Source organism: Dermacentor variabilis, chromosome 10 (assembly GCF_050947875.1).
Source record: "Dermacentor variabilis isolate Ectoservices chromosome 10, ASM5094787v1, whole genome shotgun sequence".
Taxonomy (NCBI): domain Eukaryota; kingdom Metazoa; phylum Arthropoda; class Arachnida; order Ixodida; family Ixodidae; genus Dermacentor; species Dermacentor variabilis.
The window spans coordinates 30,137,639-30,159,229 of record NC_134577.1 but is presented as its reverse complement, the minus strand read 5'-3'; the positions used below and the strand labels follow the sequence as shown (position 1 = coordinate 30,159,229).

The 21,591-nt window shown below is 47.8% G+C and overlaps 1 protein-coding gene across 1 annotated transcript in view; it reads right to left on the bottom strand.

Annotated features, from left to right (window-relative positions):
• Window positions 1-12,841: 12,841 nt before the first annotated feature.
• The window catches only part of LOC142560250 (uncharacterized), a 64,075-nt gene continuing 55,325 nt past the window's right edge, over window positions 12,842-21,591 (bottom strand). The window contains exons 11-15 of the mRNA XM_075672204.1: window positions 21,140-21,304; window positions 19,050-19,134; window positions 18,888-18,957; window positions 18,733-18,819; window positions 12,842-17,164 (exon numbers count right to left, since the gene is read on the bottom strand). Of these exons, the coding sequence (XP_075528319.1) occupies window positions 15,776-17,164; window positions 18,733-18,819; window positions 18,888-18,957; window positions 19,050-19,134; window positions 21,140-21,304 (1,796 nt within the window). The 3' untranslated portion in view covers window positions 12,842-15,775. The remainder of the gene's footprint in view (window positions 17,165-18,732; window positions 18,820-18,887; window positions 18,958-19,049; window positions 19,135-21,139; window positions 21,305-21,591) is intronic.

Genomic DNA, 21,591 nt, shown 5'->3' with positions numbered 1-21,591 from the left:
AACATGAAGTCTACGTCTGCGCAAAGCGCACTACAGGTGCTGGACACTTTGAGTCCAGTACTTGCAGCTCTTGGTTAAAATCATGGCTCTCCAGAAGCCGTCGTTTCGTGACGAAGTCCGAAACGCGTCGATATTTCAGTGGAACGCTAGAGGACTGAAGTCACGCATGTCGGACTTTCGACAGTTTGTGTTCACGAATAAGTTCCCAATCATCGTCATCTGCGAGCCCTTATCAGATAACATCAGACTGTCCGGGTATGAGTGTTTCATGTCCGCCACCCACGGAGAATGCAGCAAGATCATCGTATTCATGCGACGTGATCTTACGTATGTCCATCACCCAGTGTCGCCTGACCAAGAAAACCAATACGTATGTCTGACAGTAAAGAAAGGCAAGCTCACTTTCACATTAATTGGAGCCTACATATCGCCCTCAAGTCGGCTGGACTGCGAGAGATTACGGCGAATCACGACGGCGACTCCGCAGCCTTTGGTGATTACTGGAGATTTTAATGCCCACCACCATATCTGGGGAAGTTCTAAGATAAACTCGAGAGGCAGAAAATTAGTGTCATTTGCCTCCGAACAAGAACTGTGCTTGTTAAATGATGGAAGCCCCACCTTCCTGCGTGGAACTGCCTACTGTAGCTGCCTGGACCTGACCTTTGTTTCACGCTCTTTCACTAGAAAGGTCAGGTGGTTTCCGGATATTGAAACGCGGGGAAGTGACCACCTACCCACTTATCTTAGGGTTGAAGGGTTGACGGACTCCAGGTTAGCCGGCGTCACACAATGTATCGACTGGCCAATGTTCAAGTCAATTGTCGAAGACGGCTGTCAGGATGACTTATCCTGTAGCCTAGAGGACATCATAAAAGGTGCCTTAGAGGTTGCGAAAAATTCGCTTCTGAGAACGTATACACGCACCGAATACGACATCGAGCTAGAGAAGCTTCGTGCAATTCGTCGTCGTGCAGAACGAAGATACAGGCGCACGAAGTCTGTACATGACTTGAGGTTGGCCAGAAGAACTCAAAAGAAGATTCAGCGTCGCATGGACAAACTCGCATCGCAAAGATGGAAATCATTCTGCGAATCTTTGGATCCACGAAAACCTTTGTCTCACATATGGAGAACTGTTCGTGGTCTCCGTGGAACCCCACAGCAGCGCCACCCTTTTAAGTCTTTGGCCCTTCACCAACAATGCAGCGAGATTGACGTAGCGGAAGCTTTCTGCAGGAGGATTGCTGGCGAAACTAGTTCCGCTGGAACATCGCCGCTCCGCCACTCACCGATTTCACGCGACCCCCGCATGGATAGTCCTTTCTCCATGGACGAGCTCGAAGCTGCACTGGCCTTGTGCAAGCGTTCCTCTTCACCAGGACCCGACGGTATAACCTACCGTGCCCTATGTAATCTTGGCGAAGAGGCTCGAAAAGTGCTCCTGCTCTTGTTCAACAGCTCCTGGCAGACAGGTACGGTTCCCCAGGAATGGAAGACCAGTCGCCTAATTCCACTACTCAAGCCTGGCAAGTCGCCTGTAGACATTGCATCATACCGACCAATTGCGCTTGCCAGTTGCATCGGAAAACTAATGGAGAGGATGGTTCTAGCACGGCTAGAATGGTACCTCGAACATTACCAGGTATATCCAGATGCAGTGGCCGGCTTCAGGCGTGGCCGTTCTTCCATAGACAACGTTATCGACTTAGTCACGTACGTCGAGCACCAGAAGTCCTGCAAAAGATTATCTGCTGCCCTGTTTCTGGATGTTAAAGGAGCGTACGATAACGTAACGCACGAAGCGATTTTCAACGCGTTAGAGGCAGTAGGACTTGGCGGCAAAGTCTATCTCTGGATAAGTAGCTATCTACATAAGAGATCCTTCTTCGTACTTACCGAGGATGGCCCGACCTCGCAGCATTACAGTAACCGCGGGGTGCCTCATGGCGGAGTACTCAGCCCAACGCTCTTCAGTCTAACACTCATTGGACTCACCGACATCCTGCCAGGCACCGTTAGGCTATCCATCTACGCCGACGACATTTGCATTTGGACGTCGGCTGTGACGCGACTGCAGCTTCGCGCGCGGCTTCAAAAGTCAGCCACTTTAACGTCCTCCTACCTTAGAGAACAAGGACTTCGTATATCATACGAAAAGTGCGCAGCGGTGGCATTTACCAGGAAATCAATGTCTCCATACGTGATATCCGTCGACAGACACATGATCTCGTACAACACGAGTCACAGATTTTTGGGAGTGGTCCTTGATAAAAATCTCTCCTGGACCCCTCATGTGAATTATGTGAAAAAGCGCCTGACAGGAATTTGTCATATGTTTAAGTTCCTTGCAGGAAAGACCTGGGGAGTACCAATACACTCTATGCTGCAACTGTACAGGGTCCTCTTTATTGGATTCCTACGGTACAGCCTACCGGTCATGTCCAACACCTGCAGAACTAACCTGAATATAATTCAAAGCATCCAAGCCCAAGCCCTCAAGATCTGTCTCGGTCTACCGCGGAGTGCGTCAACGACTGAGGTTATTGCAGTCGCTCAAGATTTCACTATTAAAACGCACATTATCATTGAAACAATGCGTGTGCACATACGACACGTTGCCCGGACCCCTACCCACCACCTAGCAAGTCTCCCAGTAGATAGGCCCCACACGACATTCAGTGCGACTGTCTTTGCGCACCGTGCCTCTTTTAGGTCAGGTTACACACCTGCGGCAAGGCCTTCCAGTCCTCCATGGTGTATGCGCCGTCCTCAAGTGAACCTTACAATCCCAGGCCTTCAGAAAAAGTCGGACTTGCCATCATCAGCGCTCAAGCAACTAACTTTACTTCTCTTGTACGAGAAATACAGTGACTGCACACACGTCTACACTGATGGATCAACTACATCAACCAGTTCCGGCGGCGCTCTATTTATACCAGCAATGAGAATAACCAAGCGGTTCAAGACTTCCCATGTCACTACGTCTACAGCTGCAGAGCTCGCGGCTCTCCGCGACGCGCTTCAAGTAATAAATGCTGAAAGTCCTAGAAAATGGGCGGTCTTCTGCGATTCAAGGCCGGCCTTGCAATGTGTGCAGTCGTTTCTCCGACATGGAACTCACGATCAGCTCACGTGCGAAATCGTGGAACTTGTTAATCACTTAATAGAAAAAGGCCATGATATCTCTTTTCAGTGGATACCAGGTCATTGCGGTATCATTGGAAATGATGACGCCGATAAGGCAGCTCGGACGTCAAACCAAGAAGACCGCTGCGTCCCCATTCCTCTCTCAAGGACCGACGCCGCGAGGCAACTTGGCATTCTAGCACGCACGATCTCCTTGGCAGAGTGGAACACCGCACATACAAGGCGCACAAGACTGCAAAGACTAAACCCGTCACTTCAACTCAAACCTCCAGCGGGTCTACACCGACGTGAAGCGTCTCTTCTGTGCCGGTTATGGCTTGGAGTTGCCTTCACGAATGCCTACTCAGCACTAATTGGAATGACTAATACTCCTGCATGTGATGTTTGCGGATGCGAGGAGAACATTGACCACTTATTGTGCCATTGTCCTCAATTTCAAGCACAAAGACAGTCTTTGTCCAACACATTGAGGACACTCGATAATCGTCCTCTGAGTGAACAGACCATATTAGAGCACCGTCCCGACCGATCATCGGCTCAGAAGGCAGTGAAGGCACTTTTGTGTTTTCTCAGAACTTCTGGTTTGCTCGAGCGACTCTAACTGAAGTGCTGTCCGTACACGTACCTACACCTTCTCTCTCCCTTCTTTCTCTTCCCCTTCTCCCATCCCCCAGTGTAGGGTAGCCAACCAGACTATTGACTGGTTAACATCCCTGCCTTTCCTGAACTCTCCTCTCTCTCTCTCTCACCTTCTAGGTAAAATGTTTGCACCTTTTAGGGCCTACCTTGTCTCCGAACATTGTCATCGGTCTTGCTTGAGCATTGTCCTGTAAACTCTGCGTTCCCTACTTTCCGGTCAAGAACGATATGCTCTGATAACTAGCATGCCGTTTATGACATTGAATTACAAGGTGCGCACCTTTAAACAAGAGGCACACGAGATAGTAACGATTATTGTTTGATGACGAGGTATACGTCTTCCAGTCAACTCGAAGAGACTTTATATGCGTAGACGCGCTAGCTAATAACGCTTGTTTATTTCCTTGACGTTACTGAGGAGGCGACACCTCTGCAGCATCGGTGTCCCTCGGGAACTCTTTATTGAATCGCGGCAGCACAGAGGGCAGATGCACAGTGGTTTTGTGCGTGGAGCTTGTACTGAAATTATAGGATGCCACCGACTACCGTATGCCACTACTACCAATTGCGGTAGCTCTGTTATTGCAGTTACTGTACCACGAGATCTATACCACAAGAGCATTTGGGCTATGGTTTTGAAGTGTAGTCCTGGTAACAAAGGACAACGTCACATGAACAGGACCAATTGGAAGTGCCTCATGTTTTGTTTTAGTTACTGTTAGAGTCACCATTACTTCTACTCGTGCTATTACTACTACTATGCTGTCACTTAGTACCTGTAATAATTTCAACAACACTAGAGTAACCATGTCTTAAAGGGACGTTAAAGTAAAAGACTAAATATGTTTAAACTGATAATCTGGTGTTTCGAAACACTTTATTTTTTGGTTAATTTCGGGTAAGAGGTTTATTAACCCTCCGCGGTAGCCCAGTGGTTATGTTGCGATTGTCTCGTTTGGCGCAGCGTACGATTTTGCGCGCTGTGCACGAGAACACGTGACTAGCGTTATAAGTCAGTGCTACACGAACACTGAGGCAGACGCAGGCAGTTCACAGCGGATGATGGCGCGCTGGAACGCGGTAGAAAATGAGATAGTTTCGGTGTCTGCGCGCGCGACTGCACGACGGTGGGGACAAGCAGGCGAAACGGAAGTGCATCTCTCTTGTCTTTGTTTTACTTCGTAAAACAAAGACACGCAGGCATTCGGTTTACAGATTTTATTATTTCTCTAAACTTTAATTCGTCTATTGAAGCTACAGATAAAAAAAATAACTGATGTCACCTCGAATAATTCTCCAAGTCAGGTGCGACGTCACAGCACCGCCACGTGCGTAGGCTAAGTGCGGTATACGTCGACTGTTCAGCTGGGCGGCCGGAATTCACCGGCGCGAAGCGTCTCTTCTTTGCCGGTTGTGGTTGTTAGTTGCCCTCACGAAAGCGTATTCAGGACTAATTGGAAAGGCCGACAGTCCTGCATGTGATTTCTGGGGCTGCGAGGAGAACATCGACCACCTATTGTGCCACTGTCTTCAGTTTGGAGCATAAAGACAATCTTCGACCGATGCATTCAGGAAACTAGTTGATCGTCTTTCGGGTGAACAGACAATACTATACCACCTTCACCACCGACCATCCGCTCGGAAGGCACTAAAGGCACTTTTGTGATTTTGGAGAACGTCTGGCTTGTGCTGGCGCCTGTGGCTGTAGTGCTGTTCGTGCACGTCTCTCTACCCTCATCTCTCTCTTTCTCTGCCTTCTTTCTATCCCTCTTCTCCCTTCTCCCAGCGCAGGGTAGCCAGGTGGACTCTTGACAAGTTAACATACCTGCCTTCCTTTTATCTCTCTCCCTCACGCACACACTCTCTCTCTCCTGCTGGGAACGCGGCGCCCGCGAGGAGAAGGGTAAACGGCATTTGGTTTGAAATTTAAGCTCTTTCCGCGGCGTGCAGGGATATAATGCTTAGCAGACGCGATCGTTAGCGCGCATCGTATTGCTCAAAATGGCCAGCCCTTGTGAGGGGCGAAAGCCTTTAGTGGTTCATACCCCCGATTATTATTATTATTATTATTATTATTATTATTATTATTATTATTATTATTATTATTATTATTATTATTAGTTATGGAAACATAGAAGCACACACAGGAAACAGGGAGGGAGCAAGCTGACAACTGCCATAGAAAGGGGCACAACGCCTGCCTACTCTTTCGGGGAGGAGGGAATGAAAAGAGGAGAAGATAGGAAGCAATGAAATCGGAAAGAAAGTAGGAAATAAACAAACGACAGAGACACGGACAAAAGAAAGTAAAAACACGGAAAATATGTCTATAAACGGGAGGCCAAATCAGTTTTCTGCGTGGAAGTTAGCAAGACTCTATATATAGGGCCTGGTCGCGTTGATCAGCACGCCCTCACGGAAACAGGCAATCGTCAAGGGTCGCACACTCGAGTCCAATCAGTCCATAGTCCTCAATTAGCAGCGCACGTTGTGTGACGAATGCCCCGACGGCCTTAAAAAAAAAAAAAAAAACGCTCGTCTCCCGGTACAATGGTTCAAAAACTATCATCATCAGCGATCGTTCATACCCCCTAAGAAAGCGGCAAGGTGACGACGCGAGACGGCGCATTTCCAAGTGGGCAGCAAGCTTTCGTCTTCACGTGTTACGGGAGTGTAACATGCTGCCGGTTTATAGAAATGTAGGAAACTCACAGCAATGTCCATAGTTGCGTTATTGATATGTTGGAGCGAAGTTTCAGCTGTGGATAGTTTAGCTATCCACAGCTATCTACAATGTTAATTACTAACACCAAATACTAATTAATTAATTAGTACAGTAAGTAAGTTATAATTGAAAATACATTTCTTAGTTTTTTCTACATTGGTACTATCCTTGTCCAGTAATAAATGCCCACAGTTTGGTCCAGTTTTCCTTAAAATGGTACTATGTTTGGGCGTTGTAAGGTGAGGAAAACCCAGCTGGTAAAAATAAATCCTCAACCCCCCCTGTGGCGTGCCTCATAATGATATCGTTCTTGTGGCGCGTAAAACCCGATATTTTATTTAGTTTCTTTCAGAGGTTGATTTCTAGAATGGAAAGTGAAGGCCGAAGCATTTCTTCCAATTTCGCGTCGAAAAAGCCTAGCGTCGGTACGTCAGTGTGGCGCGACATGTCAATGTATACTCTTGTATTTGGGCTGTTGTGGGGCAGTAAATATTCGCGAGACTGTCTAAGTTCAGTCTTGGGCACCTTTAGAATACAACGTAGTTATAAAATCTATTAATAAATAACCCAGGCCGCAGTAGAGGCCATAAAATTCAATAACGTCATGGCTAGCTGATGCGGGAACTTCGAAGCTGCGTCGCCACCCGTCTCGCGTATTTTCTGGCTTGTCAAGCCTTCTTTCCCGATAACGTTTTTCTTCGTTTTTTTTTTCTTTTCTGAGAGTACTGTAATAATGTAGCACAACTTAATTTTATATTCGGTCTCTCTCTCTCCCCCTCACTTTCATTCTTTTTTGCATTGATTTGTCTAGAGAAGGTTAGAAAAGCGAGGGAATGAAGCCACGCAAGGCTTCCTCCCCCCCTCCCCCCCATTCCTGCGCTTTCTTTCTTTTGCAACGGCACGTTAGTGTGACGTCACGGAGCTTAATGTAATTTGGCTGGCTTGGATCAATTTCGTAATGAAAAAAATATTTACAAAACTTGCCGTACAGTTCTTTACAAAGAAATGGAATTCTCATTTTTCGATAATCTATGATCCAGTTAGGCGCAAACGCTGTAGTGCAATCCATCAAGAATTTCTTACTCGGTTTTCAGCGCTGTGAGGGCGACGGCTCTTCGTTTCAGAGGCAGTGCCATGATAGCGAGCTTTCTACAGTGAAACCATATAGAAGCAACAACCGCACTTGCAAATCCCATGGAAGGGTTTGCTGTTGAGCGCTTTTTGAATATTGCGCTTACGTCGCTTACCCTGCTATCTGCCGTCACGGGGACAAAGCAGGCGCCTAGCTGCAGTCGTAGTGGAAAACAAACAAACGGCTGTGGAAGTAGCTAAGGCTTGTACGCTGGTGGAGCCATCTATTGACAATGTAAGCAACCTTAACGGTAAATTGTGGCCTCCGGGATTGCGGCAACTGCTGATACAGTCTCGGGGGCCATATTTGAATTACGTCCTCCGAGATCTACAGAGCGCGCATCCGGCAGTCCCACCTACCCCATCTCAACCATCGTCGTCTGTAGCATTATCCAGGGCGTTGCGTTCTTTCGAATAAAATATTTTCTCAAGGTTGCATCCAAATAGCGTAATTTTAACACCAGACACTTTCATAACCAACATATTTCCTAGCTGAGCAAATCGTGCAAGCAGAGTTATTGCAAATAAATGTTGAGAAATCAAGATGCTGAACTTCAGCGGACTGTAATGTGCTCGGCAGAATTCACAACGTAAGGAAACGAAGCACTTAATTTATCATTTTCTCTGTCTCCGCAAAGTAGAATTCGTATTTTTGCACGGACTACTCTCACAGCTCACAGTGTTAGGTGTACCTTTTCTGCGCGGCGAAATAGGAGCATCACAACTTTTGAAACATCGCGCCTTCTTCCTTCGCCCCGCCATCTATCGCAGTTGAGGTACAACTAGCACAGTGCCGCCATCTACTGGATGTTTTGAAAGCTGATACTCTTCCATCGGCCGCGGCATCTACCGTCTAGACGCCGAACTCTGATGTGCAACCGCAGCTTATATTTTCTAGCGACGTTGTCTGTGAAAATCGCAGACGAGATTTCTTTATACCCGTAATGCAAAGTCTTAAAAAAAACATTCTGTGACGATTACATTATGCAGAAAAGTAAAGGCAGCTTGTGATGCATATAAAACCCCGCATAAGAGCTTGCTCGAACGCCGGGGGTCGTGGCGTGCTCCTGTAATCCAGCTGCTTGGAGGCCAGTGCTAGAGGACGGGTTGAGACTGGGAGTTCTGCTCCTTGTTGATCTATGTTGATCGGGTGTCCGCGCTAAGCTGGGCGTCGATATGGCGACCCCAGGGGAACCCGGCGGTGGCCAGGTCGCCTAAGGAGGAGCGAACCGGCCCAGGGCGGAAACGCAGCAGGCAAAAGCTCCCGCGCTCTGCAGTAGTGGGATAGCACCTGTGAATGGGTGGCATTGAGTAGCCCAGTCGATACATTCGGACCTAGTACTTTTTTTTTTTTTCTTTTTTTTTTTTTTTTTCGGACGTCATTGGCGGGTACGAGAGCAGTTACCAATTTTTTCACCTGTCTGATATTTAAATCGGCCGGCATAGTTGTTTTCCTGCCTACTGCATTGGTGGACGACTCTTACGTTAGGCGACGTCATATATTCAGATTTATTAAGCTGGACGCTGATATTTGACATCTGTGAGGTCAGCGTACCCTCTGATCCCGTCACCCTGCGTGGCAATTCGTATGACTTTGGTTCGGTGTACGAATTAATGAGCACACAAAACGAGTTCACTAAACGTAGAAATAGCGCGTTTACAAAACGCAAACTGCGGCAGACTGTACTAGAATTGCGAACAGCGCAACACGGCATGTTGCTAACAATTAGCTCTTCAAATCAATTCGTATCGAAAGCCATCGATACACTTCGTCCCCGCATGCACGTCTACTTCAAATTTCCGGTAAACCGCTGACCATGGTCGGGTGCTCCATGGCGTTGACAGTAGCCACATGCGACTGTGCGTGCTTGTGCGAGTCATTTTGGAGTCATTCATACAGTTTTTATACAATGTTGACAACTGTACGATATGCCTGTAACAGCTGAGACTGGCCTGGCCGGTGTTTTCGTGCGTTACAAACCCTCCATTCCAGTTTACGAGGCTCACAGGCAGCGACAGTTTACGTCGGCGAAGTGCGAATTCGTTGCGTTCAGGCTCGCGTCACGCTATTAATGGTGTTGGCAGTAAACGTCTGTGATTGTATTTGCAAACGGCAGGTTAAATGAGACAGACCACTGCAAGTTTGATCGAACAATTTCTCGTGACGTTTGGGATACAACGACACTGCCTGCGGTACCGGCACTCACATTGGTTTGCTCAGCTTGCTTGGAGACACAGTGGCGCCATCGGGTGGGCGCATTAGAAGCGACTTCGCCTCTTGGTGTCAGTGCTCACCACTGTATGGCGCCACATAACCGCGTGAAAAATAATATCGTTCGACGTGGGGCTTTTGAGTTGTTTGTACCCTAGGTCCACTCCATTCGCCCTGCACTTCGTGAACTGGCCGGTTCAGTGCCGGTTCTTGCTACTGTAAGGTAAAGATTAGCTAGTGCGGAACGGGAAAGGCGCATCATGTGCGAACGCTGCTAGACGAGTGCCCGCGAAAAGAGGAAGTGGCGCGGCGCTGTTTCGTGTTTCGCTGGCTTTCTTTCAGGCTTGGAAAAAAAAAAAAATGTTTCGGCAGCATGTTACACTGCTGTAACATGTGAAGGCGAAAGCCTGTTGCACACTTCTTAAGGCCGCGCCTCGCGTCGTCGCGTTGCTGCTGTCACAGTTCGGCTTCTTCGGCTCGTTTTCGACGCTTAGCTGCGGCTTACATTTTCTCGGCAGGGTTCTGTCTGTCGTGCCGGTGGTTTGAATGAATATATGCACTGTTCGCTTCACTTTGCCGATCGCTTGTAGCCTTTACTTCCCCTTTCCCTTCCCCCTAGTGCAGGGTAGCAAACCGGAGGCTTTAACTCTGGTTAACCTCCTTGCCTTTCTCTCATTTGTCTCTCTCTCTCTCTCCGTAGCCTCATCCTTAACGGGGTACGAGCCATTGCGTTTTTTGCTTGCTTACTGCTGTATGAGCCATTGCTTAGGGGATATTAGCAACTGACAATGTGTCTTGGCGTTTTTTTTTTTTTTTTTTGCAACTCGACTGTACCCACGTTCCTGTGCGTTGCATGCGTGATTCCAGTGATTGTGCGTACTGTACGCTTCACCTTGACTAGTGCTTGTAACCTCTGCACTACGAGAGGGATGATCCTTTGCATTTTTCGCCTGCTTAGGAGGGTACAAGCCATTGCTGATGATGATAGTTTTTCTACCATTGAACCAGCTAACGCGCCATCGGGGGTATGAGCCACTCAAGGCTTTCGCCTTCAAAGTATTGTCACACGCATTGAGCAACAGAAAGCTGGATCGGGAATTTGCCAAGATTGTCTACAATTTCTCACCGACACTTTCAGTCTGGATATATTATTTAAGGAAGTGGATTAATCAACGGTAACTACGTAATCTGCTGGCTGCAGTGATTTGATTTTAATTTTAAATGCAGCAGACTTTATCAATATGGCCGGGCGCAGCGGTTGTTGTGAAAAATTATTTAGCCGCTTCCGCGTATAAGATGGGAGATCCCGAGATATATATTACTGTCGAAGTCTGCTTAAGACAATGGGCTGTCACGTGTCTTCGGCTTGGCTTTGCGATATGCGAGACTCCGCGTGCAGCTTGGACACAAAAGCAGCACACAGCATAGCGTGAGCGATGGGGCAGTCGTTCGCAGCCACTGTCTTTCACAGCCTCACACCCAGCTCCTTGTTGTCTTAGACGCCGATCCGGACTTGCTAAGGTTGAAATTAGAAGTGCACCGCAGTTGCAGAAAAAGACATATTCAAATTTTTTGAAATGTGTACTAAAAATTTTATTGCTTATGTTATCGACTGTTCTTCAAAAAAAAAATGTGAAAATTCAGATTTCATTTTGCAGTCACGCTGGATGAGAATTCGCGAATTCTATTCCGGGAGTGGGCGCAATAAATCGGGCTGTGACATATCAGTCAGCGACTGTATCTGTATTCTTTTGCACTCACACTGTAGACCAGGAAGGAAATAAAACGTTATAAAATTAGCGGTGTCGTTACGACGATAGTAAATCGAGTACAGTCGTACCTCTCTACAACGAGCGGAATCACGTGCATAACGAAATGCATTCTATCTCGGTTCTATTGGGAGCTGTGCGCTGCGCGGCCTTTACATCGTAGTAACCTCTATAACACATGACTTCAGAGGCGCCAGGCCCTTCGTTATAAAGGCGTTCGACTCTATTGCAAGGTAAATTCGTTTCACATATGCCAGTCAATGAAGTGTCGTATTGTGCCTCCGCCTGTGCACCTTCGTGGTGGTGCTGCCGTAGACGTTATTGTCGCGTACTCACTGTGCCGTCCTCTACGTCGTGTTGCCATCATCGTTGTGTGATCGTTGTAGCGATGCCGCCATCGTAATGGTCGTCATCCCAACGTTGTCGCAGCTGTCGTTGCGCTGTCGTTGTCGCATGCAGCTAAAGTTTGCACAGAATCGGCACAGATTTCCACCAACTTGGCGGCGCCGGGCGGCCGTCACGGTGCCGTCACGGCAAATGAGTTTTTTCAACTAGAGAATCAGCGAAAAAAAAAAAATTGACTGACGAGCAAGTTGGCAAAGAATCATGCGCGCATTGTAGAGCGAACGGAACACACAGGGCGACGACGTATTTCTGCCACGTCGTGTATTATTCCGTTTGCTCTACACTGCAGACGACCCACTGAAAGGTCCAGATATTTTTTTCGACAAATACATGTTGCTACCTGAAGGTCACTGCACCGGCACCTCAAATATGGCAAGCCTGCGCTCTCCGAGCCATGACGTCACGCCCGAAGATGGTGAGTCCATTGGAAAAGTACGCTTCGACGAAACGTGCTTCGTGGTAGGCGTCGTTCGCGTCGTCCATTAAAATGCATGAACTCTCAAAGCCTTCCCTGTGACGTCTTGGCTAGAGGTGCGTGGGCCTTCTGCTCTGTAGGAGATGTTTATTTCTTGACAGGTGCTTAGCGTGCAACAACTTTGCTTCACAAGGCTACTAATGCTGTAATTGCCACCATACCGCAGTGCAGGAAGCACGCACAGGCAGGGTCAAACGTTGACGGGGCGCGGGTTACGCGATCAAGTCGAATATCAGCCCAGTTCTAGCTTCCGGCGATGAAAACAGTACACGACTTCATTGGTCGTCTACACGTATATCGTCTACACGTACACACCTACACGTAGGTGAATGTGGTTCGGTGAGAGCTTAACCTCGAAAAGTAAGACAAAAGTTTATTATTGCATTTACAATGTACCCCGATTTATATACAGTGTGGCATGTTCTGCCTTGGAATATAAATGGACGGTGTCATCCCGTGAAGACACTGTTGTACTTGCGACATATGTAATTATGTAGTGAGCTTGACCTTGGTCCTGTGAAAGACTTGTGTGAAACGACTAGATTTTCCTTAAGGAACATCAGAATAGTCATTTAAGATTTGATGAAGCACTCGCACAATGAATGTCTCTATGAAGTATAAGTACTGAAGCACGTTGAAGAAGAGTATTTTTTTTCTGTGTCCCGTCTTTCTTTTTTTTTTCCCCTTCATGCAGTTCTACTGCCGACAGGTACCTCCCAACTTCCAGGCACTTAGCACCTCGGAAATTGCCGAGCAGTCACGATAAGCATCCGAAACTGACGGAACGTTCGACATGTGGACGGAATATAGAGAACTTGAGAACTGGCTTTTGCATAAGCGTTGTACCCTTTACGGAATACCGGGATACCGGAGCCGTGAGCGGCAGTAGTAACGCTGCTAGTGGCATCTCGTGACGCTTTGTCAAACTATAACGCAATTGAACCTTTTTTTTCTGCTGCGTTACTGTTCGCGTCGAAGGAGAAAAAATAAAAAGGACTGCTTGTAAACGATTAGGCCAATGCTGACGCTTTCTACATAAGTAGAGAAGGATTCGTCATGGCAGTAATAGCTCTGCGCGCCACCTGGTTAATGCCTACGCCACAAGATGACGCCACCAACACGGACATTTAGGCGAACGTGTCTGGTAGGGGTAAGAGCAGCACACTGGGTAGATTTAGCAAGTCTGCAACTCGTGGCCGTTTGCGGTTCACCGTATTACCGAAGCCATGGGTGGCGGTAGCAAAGCTGGTAGTGACACCTTGTGCCGCTTTGTCCAACTACGATTCGTTTCACAAATTTCTATCACGTCAGTGTTCTTCTTGTCGAAGCAAAATCATGAAATAGTCTGTACTTTAACAATCTTGTGGCTGCCAACGCTTTACACCAGCAGTTACGTAGGATAGGGCAGGTCACCGTTGTATTCGCTTTGTGAGCTCCCTGATTAAACCCTGCGTCAAAAGATTTCGCTGCCAGCATTGTCGCAGCCGCACAGTTCGGCGGTAAACCACACACGGTAAGAAAATTGCGGACGAAGTAAGACTTGCTCTCTGTTAAGTACAAGCTAAAACGTTCTGATAAACGTTCTTGCCCTAGGGGCTGTCTTGAACGCCGCATAGCTTCCTACTAAATTCACTAGAGCGAAATCTGGCGCAAATGACGTCGGGAGTTGCAAGAGTGGCGTTCAGTTTGCATGTGAATTACGGGTCGTGCTCCCTGATTAAACCCTGCGTCAAAAGATTTCGCTGCCAGCATTGTCGCAGCCGCACAGTTCGGCGGTAAACCACACACGGTAAGAAAATTGCGGACGAAGTAAGACTTGCTCTCTGTTAAGTACAAGCTAAAACGTTCTGATAAACGTTCTTGCCCTAGGGGCTGTCTTGAACGCCGCATAGCTTCCTACTAAATTCACTAGAGCGAAATCTGGCGCAAATGACGTCGGGAGTTGCAAGAGTGGCGTTCAGTTTGCATGTGAATTACGGGTCGTGCACAGGTTTCCCTGTAAACTTACTCTTTCTGGCTTCAAACAACTTTGTGACTTTCGAAATTGTAATATATTATGCTGCGTGATAATTGCAACAATTCGGATTATGTACACGCGCAGAAACTTATTACCCCCACGCGCTTACAGAAAGAGATGCGATTGCTAGGAAATTTGGGAAGATAACATCAGAAGCTCGAATATTATCTGAACCAACAAGCGCGAATATTACCTGCTGACAAATCCGCGTACCACCTGTACATTCCTATGGTGGTCGAACGATGGCAGCGCCAGATTTGCCTCTGGCAGTTTTAGAATGAAACTATGCTGAACTACAAGACGTTCCGCCATGTTGTCAGATTCCACTATCTTGCTTTCTCCGATTCGCTCCAACGATGGCCTATTCCTTTCCGATTGACTCAAAGGAACAAACATGGAGGAATCCGACGTTGTCCCAGGAAAGCAACCTTGCCCACAGTTCAGAGAGTTTCATTCTTAGACCAGTAGAGGCGATCTACCGCTGGTGACTGCACATAGCACCTCTATGCTGGTTCATGTACCACAGGAGTTTCATGGGAATAGTCTGAACTTCACCTTCTTAGCTCCTACGTCCATGTTGCTTCTCCTATGCACGTTCCTGTAACTGTTTGTTTAACGTGAGCTTCGTTATAGGTTAATTATTAGTTCCATTAACATAGGGACAGTCGCCTCTTCTCAGAACCTCAGGGGCAATGTTCAGAGTATAAAAATATGGAATGATGGTGCCCATGATCAATGTGATTATCCACGAGGCCTAAGATATCCGTGACGTAGCCTATAAAGTATCGCTATTCATTTATAGACTGAAAATATCGTGATGAATTATTATGGTTGTAGATGTTCAAAACTGAAACGCTTCAAAACAAATATCGGGAGGCTAGATCACAAAGGAACATTAAAAACAAACAAAAAGGCGAGAAATTCTCCGTGCCTTTTCTCGACAAAACTTTGCCCGAACATAGAATTCGTCAACTACTTGTGACTCCCAGACCGGTTAAACGACTCGCCAGCACCAGATTTACCTCTATTAATCTTAGTAGGAATTTCCTTTATGCCTCGGTCGGCATTGCGCAACTACACGGTCACTCTAGGCATCGTCAGAGCACGCACTACAGAAATTCGCTCCCGAGAGGCTTCATATGCGCCCAAGCGGACGACACCTCGCTGTTTAGCGCATTACGGTAGAATGACCCGTCCGCTCAAGCGCCCCCCCTTAACACCCCCCTCCCCCCCCACCACACACACACACGGATCACGCGTTCTTTACAGCACGCGCGAACGCACCCGCGTCGCAGTCCCTTCGCTTCGCCAGCACTTCCCACGACGTGTAACCGCCGCTGCGGAGCGTCGGTTTTGCGCTCATCGATTCTCTGGCTGGTCCCGAATACTCGGCACTCAAGAGGTCGGCCGCCTCCTCCGCGCACAGATCCCACTCTGCGGCTGGTTCCTCGCGGTCACCGACACCACCACTCCCTTCGAGGCACTCTGGCGGTGCCAGCGCGGCGACGTAGCAGCAGCCCTCGGCAATGGGCGATGGCACTGCGACCGCCGACCGTTTGGCGCAGGTTCCGGAGTCTTCTCTCGCGCCAGAGTCCGCACAGTCAGGTGACATCGTTGGGGCGCCAACTTTGCAGTAAGCCGGGGCAGGCGCGTCACTGTTCGCTTGGGACGGGTCCCCGTGGTTTGGCGCCCTCAACGGCTCTTGCGTCGCCTTCACGTAGGGCGGCGCGCAGTGAACTCCCGGCAGGGCGTCGTTGACGTCCCCTAGGGACGTGTTCAGAATGGTGTAAGAGTCCAAGTGGCTTCGGCCTTCGGAAGGTGCGCCCTCAAATGCGCACGCGTCGAAGCCGGCGCGAGTGTAGGGCTGTTCGGGCTGACTCTGCCCAGCCGTATTGTCTTTACGCCACGGTGCACTGCTACACTTCGCTTTTGCGCAAGCCTTCGGTGCGCTCTCGCGCGGCTTGCTCATCGACAGCAACGACGGAAACGGGGTGTAACCAGAGGCAGTGTTTTGCGCTTTCTGTGGTGGTCCTTGACTAGAAGAAACAACGCGTAACGGAAGCGATGTCGTGCATCCCAGCTTGGCGTAAGGCTGCATGCGCCCTTCCACCTCGCCGACGTCGGCGATGCCGTTCTCGCCGACCTGGACGTAGGGGGATGCCGGGGCCTGACGTGGCGCTTCCACAGGCACAGCGCAGTCCGGGGGCTTTAAGGGCTCCGATTCGCTCTCGTCGCCGGCGCTCGGTTTGCCGAGGAAGGCTGCGAATTTGCTGTAGCCTTTTTTCTCAGCTACTGAGGGTGCGGCGCCTCCAGACTGTGCGCCGAATCCACCCAGGAACATCGAGGACAGCCTGGAGTAGTTGGCTGACAAGGAAAGCGTTGGCACGTCCTCGGGGGCATCCTGAAACGTTGAGAACTTGGAGTAGGCATCGTTTGAGTCTGGCTGTGGGTCGTCCTGGGTGGTGGAGACAAGGGAATAACCGGCTGCCGGTGGATTCGTGGAGAAACTCTTATCGGGCACAGATCTCGTCTCAGCAGCGTCGGCTTCGTTGCCATCGCATTGGTACAGCTCGCCGAATAGACGGCCAAGTTCTGGACACTGCGAGCTGTCTTCGACTTTTTGGGCTTCACTTAGTGCAATCTGGGTGGAAAGAGAAAGAAAGAAATTGGAGACAACCCTGAAGTATTCTGTCACGTCTGTGATGCTAAACGTCCCAGTAGCAAGAACGTCACTAGTTCAATGAGTACTGGGACACAAGCGCAAGTAATCCGCTGGATGGGGTCAAAAACACATTTTCATGCGAGTGTTCTGCGAACTGACTAGTTGAACGCGGTTCTTGCTTAACGACATTGGGAGTGCTCTTAGCAGGATTACACATCTTAATCCGTATAACGTATAGATTTATTTTGCTTTATTGCATTGCTTCCTTATGTACGTTCCGCCGCTCGGACCACTGACGAAGCGCGATATGGAATGGCATTCAAATAGCATCGTTACATTCTACGGGGCGTGTACTGACGTCATCGAGACCGTCATATCGTTGCAGAACCAACACGATGAAAACCTGCCCATTATCTCGATCCGCTTCTCTCCGTCAGCACAGTCTAAGTTGGGAACGGGATAACTGTGGCGTGCGGGGCTTCACGTGATCGCTTCCCATACCAGGCCTCGTCGCTCTTCTGTGCGCCCAAAATGCGTGAGCGCTTCCCGCCAACCGGCGTAATGTGTTATTACGCCGAAACGTTTGTTCTGCGCCACGACCAACAGTAAACAACAGTGCACGACAGTTCTCCAAGTTATTTTACGTTATAGGGTGTGTTATTTCACTGCGCACTAATTCATGTCAGCGTGGACTGTGTGCGCACTTTGCTCAAAGTCTTTGTCTCGGAGAGGGACGCCTCCTTTTACTGTTAAACTTTTCGAGTCTGCTTCGTTCACGCTCAGATAATCTGTTAAATTACCACCGTATCTGCTTGCTTATGTGCCTGTTGTACACCAGATGATCCGCAAGTAACATGAAAAGCAAAAATTCGAAAACAGGAAAATATATGCGCAGTAGCGTACTGCGGTTTTCTCGGATATAACCAGAAAGGCGCGGAATTTTTTAATTAACGAGAAATCTTATAGACAGGATCGCTAGATTTGGCATTCAGTGATATGGCGCTTCGGTAGTACCAGTAGCGTTACAGCACCGCCTGTCCGTGAGATATTCAACTAAAATTTTCCGACGTGAAAAAAAAAAAAAACTTTGTCTTTGTGTACACTACGGTGAAAACTGCATCGTACTTTTGTATCTACACATCCGAATATTCTTTCTTTCTTTATTTTTTTATTTTTCGTAACCTGGTACAGCATATTGCTCTTATAGGAGGCAGCAGTCGCATAGTGCTCATGGATTCATGTATTGCGAACTTGCACTCTGTTCTCGCTGCTGTATCAACAAAAGATATCGCTTTTATGGCGAGAACCGAGTACAACGGACCCAAGATACCTAGCAGAGTAAATGCTATGACATGTAATTCGGGTATACTTTATGGGGCATACGGCGTATCATCTCAGTGAAACATCTCAGTGAAACATCTTTCATCTCAGCAGACGCCATATGCCACGGAACACATTTGATACACGGTACCGAGAGATCTGTTTTTAACATCCCAACTCTCCATCAAAACTATAAAAAAGAAGTTGTGCAAAGTTTCCACACCCACCTGTGGCAATCCATAGGGAGAGTCTTTGCTTCCTAACACATATTCTCGTAGGTTCGAGCGGACGCTTTCGCTTTTCTTGATAGGTTCCTGCGAGAATACGATTTGGGGGCACTCGTGTTAATGCGCCAGATTGTTATAAACACTTTAGAATTTACCTTCGCGAAGTCTGCAGGGATGAGTACTTTGATGGGGGTGTTCTTGTACATCGAGATGTAGTCCGATACACTGCAAAGAAGTGGCAAGTTTGCTTAGCTGATTTGAACTCTGCCGACCTGCGGATTGGAGCAACCATAACTTCTGCGCCTTTCGTGTCTTACCGTTTCCAGGAGAGAACGGCGACAACGGCGACGACCACCAGGGCGACGTACAACACGATGAACGGAGTGCCAATGAAGGACAATGCTGCGTAAAAAAGTAAGCGCAGATTATAAAGAAACGTTGAGTCTCGGTTACGGCGCTGTACCGGCACTTAATATCTGAGACCCGACGTGGTGGCTTAGTGGCTATGGGTTTACGCTACTAAGCCCAAGGGCGCGGGATCGAATCCCGGGGGTGGCCTCATTTCGATAAGGATGAAATTCAAGAACGCCCGCGTACTGTGCATTGGGTGCATGTTAAGGAATCCCTGTTGGCCAAAATTGATCTCTAGTCCCTCACTACGGCGTGCCTCATAATCAAATGTTGGTTTCGGTATGTAAAACCAAAGTTTTCTTCCGATCTTTCTTTTATATATATCTCAGAGCATTGCAAATCCTAGAGCTGTTTAGACCTCGCAATAGCATACGGAAAAAATATTACAGTTTTAGCTCGTGCGTAAAGATATTGCACTTCATGGTCTACCAAAAAATGTCGACGGCAGATGATGATGGCCATAATCTTGATCATTAATGGCATCGCCTTCGTCTCGAGCGGTGAGAAATACAGACCTACAGCGTGAGACAATAAGATTTTAGTACATCTATTGCAATATAGAATTCTACCTACCTCTATCTTGTAAATTTACATAACGCTGGTGACGAGACCGCTGCTTTTCTACTTTTTCCCTACTTCTTTTTTCCCTACCAATATTCTAGTCGTCTCTTGTGGACCTCCATCGCTTTAGGTCTCCCATGAGCTTTCAACTCCAGCGCTTCTGGAAAATGGACGTTTTCGTCCAGTTGTAGACATGTGGATATATCTTCGGATATATACCAAAGCGGCACCAGCAGCTGTGATAGCGCAATCTTATTGATACTTCTCCAACAACGCGCTAGATACGTTTTGTGTGTGTGTGTGTGTGTGTGTGTGTGTGTGTGTGTGTGTGTGTGTGTGTGTGTGTGTGTGTGTGTGTGTGTGTGTGTGTGTGTGTGTGTGTGTGTGTGTGTGTGTGTGTGTGTGTGTGTGTGTGTGTGTGTGTGTGTGTGTGTGTGTGTGTGTGTGCTGCGTCGTTGTTGTAGCAGAAGGGTTCTGTACGTGTCCTCCGAGATTGGGTGGTGCGCGTGTGGAGGCAATGTTCAGTGTAGTGGTGGTGGTTAATGCCAGAGTGATAATATGGCACCACCAGCGCTTTTGCGCGAGTACATGTCTTTGGCATCATTTTAACTGCAGTATATCTACGGACAGGCTCATTAATCTATTTTACGACTCAAGGTGGGCATGTAATTCAGAAAGTACTACAGTAAACAAAGGAGAACTTGTGAGTCGAAGTGTGAAATCAGGTATGGACGCTAAAATAACTATTATTGCTAGCAAAAGCGAAATAAAATTGGCGAAGTCACACAAGCAGCAACAAGAACATGCAAAAATATCTAACTTAGACAGAGGAAAGAGCCATGAACCACTTGTAACATTTGTTCATAATGCCTGTACGCAGGTACAGGCTGTGCTGCTTCCCTACACAATTTCCTTTTTTCTTTTTCTATACGTGTTCTACAAATGAGCGACCAAAAGCGCAACTTTGTAAGTCGAAACATAGCTGCATTATAAAATTGATGTATGTATAGCCTGTGAACAGCTTATAAACTAGTATTATGCCTTCCTGTGGAAGTTCGCTTCTGTCTTTGTATAATCTACAGAAATGCTATATACAACTGCTCATAAACAGTGCAACATCAATGGATTGTCTACGGACTGACTTGTAGCTTAGATGAAGGTGGGTTCAACAGCGCTAAAAAAATTAATATGCGAAGGATAGAACTAATATTCCATGTGAAATAGGAAAAAAAAAACAGAGAAAGCTTCTCATAACGCAAGTACTTTGTTCTCAGGTGCCGATAAAAAGCATGACAAGTGAACTGCCCTGAGCAACAGTTCGATGAAGTGCAAAAAAAGGTGCCACCCGGAGGCTTGTTTTCTTGTACACCGCCGCCTTTGGCTATATTCCAGCTCCCCGCTTCTTAATTTTAGCTAAGGCACTGGCAATACCTACATTTCGCTTGAGTCTTGAAAATAAGAGGGCGATGATGAACCGTTGCTCCATCTTCGAGCATTGTCCTCACACTGGCATGATACGTGGTGGCTGGCTCCAGACCGGACAGGCGCACCGCCTTTTCCGGGCCCACGGCGTGATCTAAACACTGCGTGAGATCAGCGTCTGCGAAAAGGAAAACGAAGGCGGCTTTCTCGTTAAGCACCAACTGCAACAAAACTTTTTACTGCTGCTATATTGGTTGCATGGCGGGGGCTGTCCACACAGCAACATGCAGAACACGAGGAAAGCTTGTTTCTTTTGCCTCGCACGTGTCACCAGAAACGAAAGGCTTTAGTGCCAGTCTGGGCACGTTGCTCGAGTTGATTCCCGAGTGCTATAAAACGGCGCTCCGCCTTCTGTTGTGAAAAATATTTGGGATAAATCCCCCGCGTTTCCTTGTACGTTGTGCC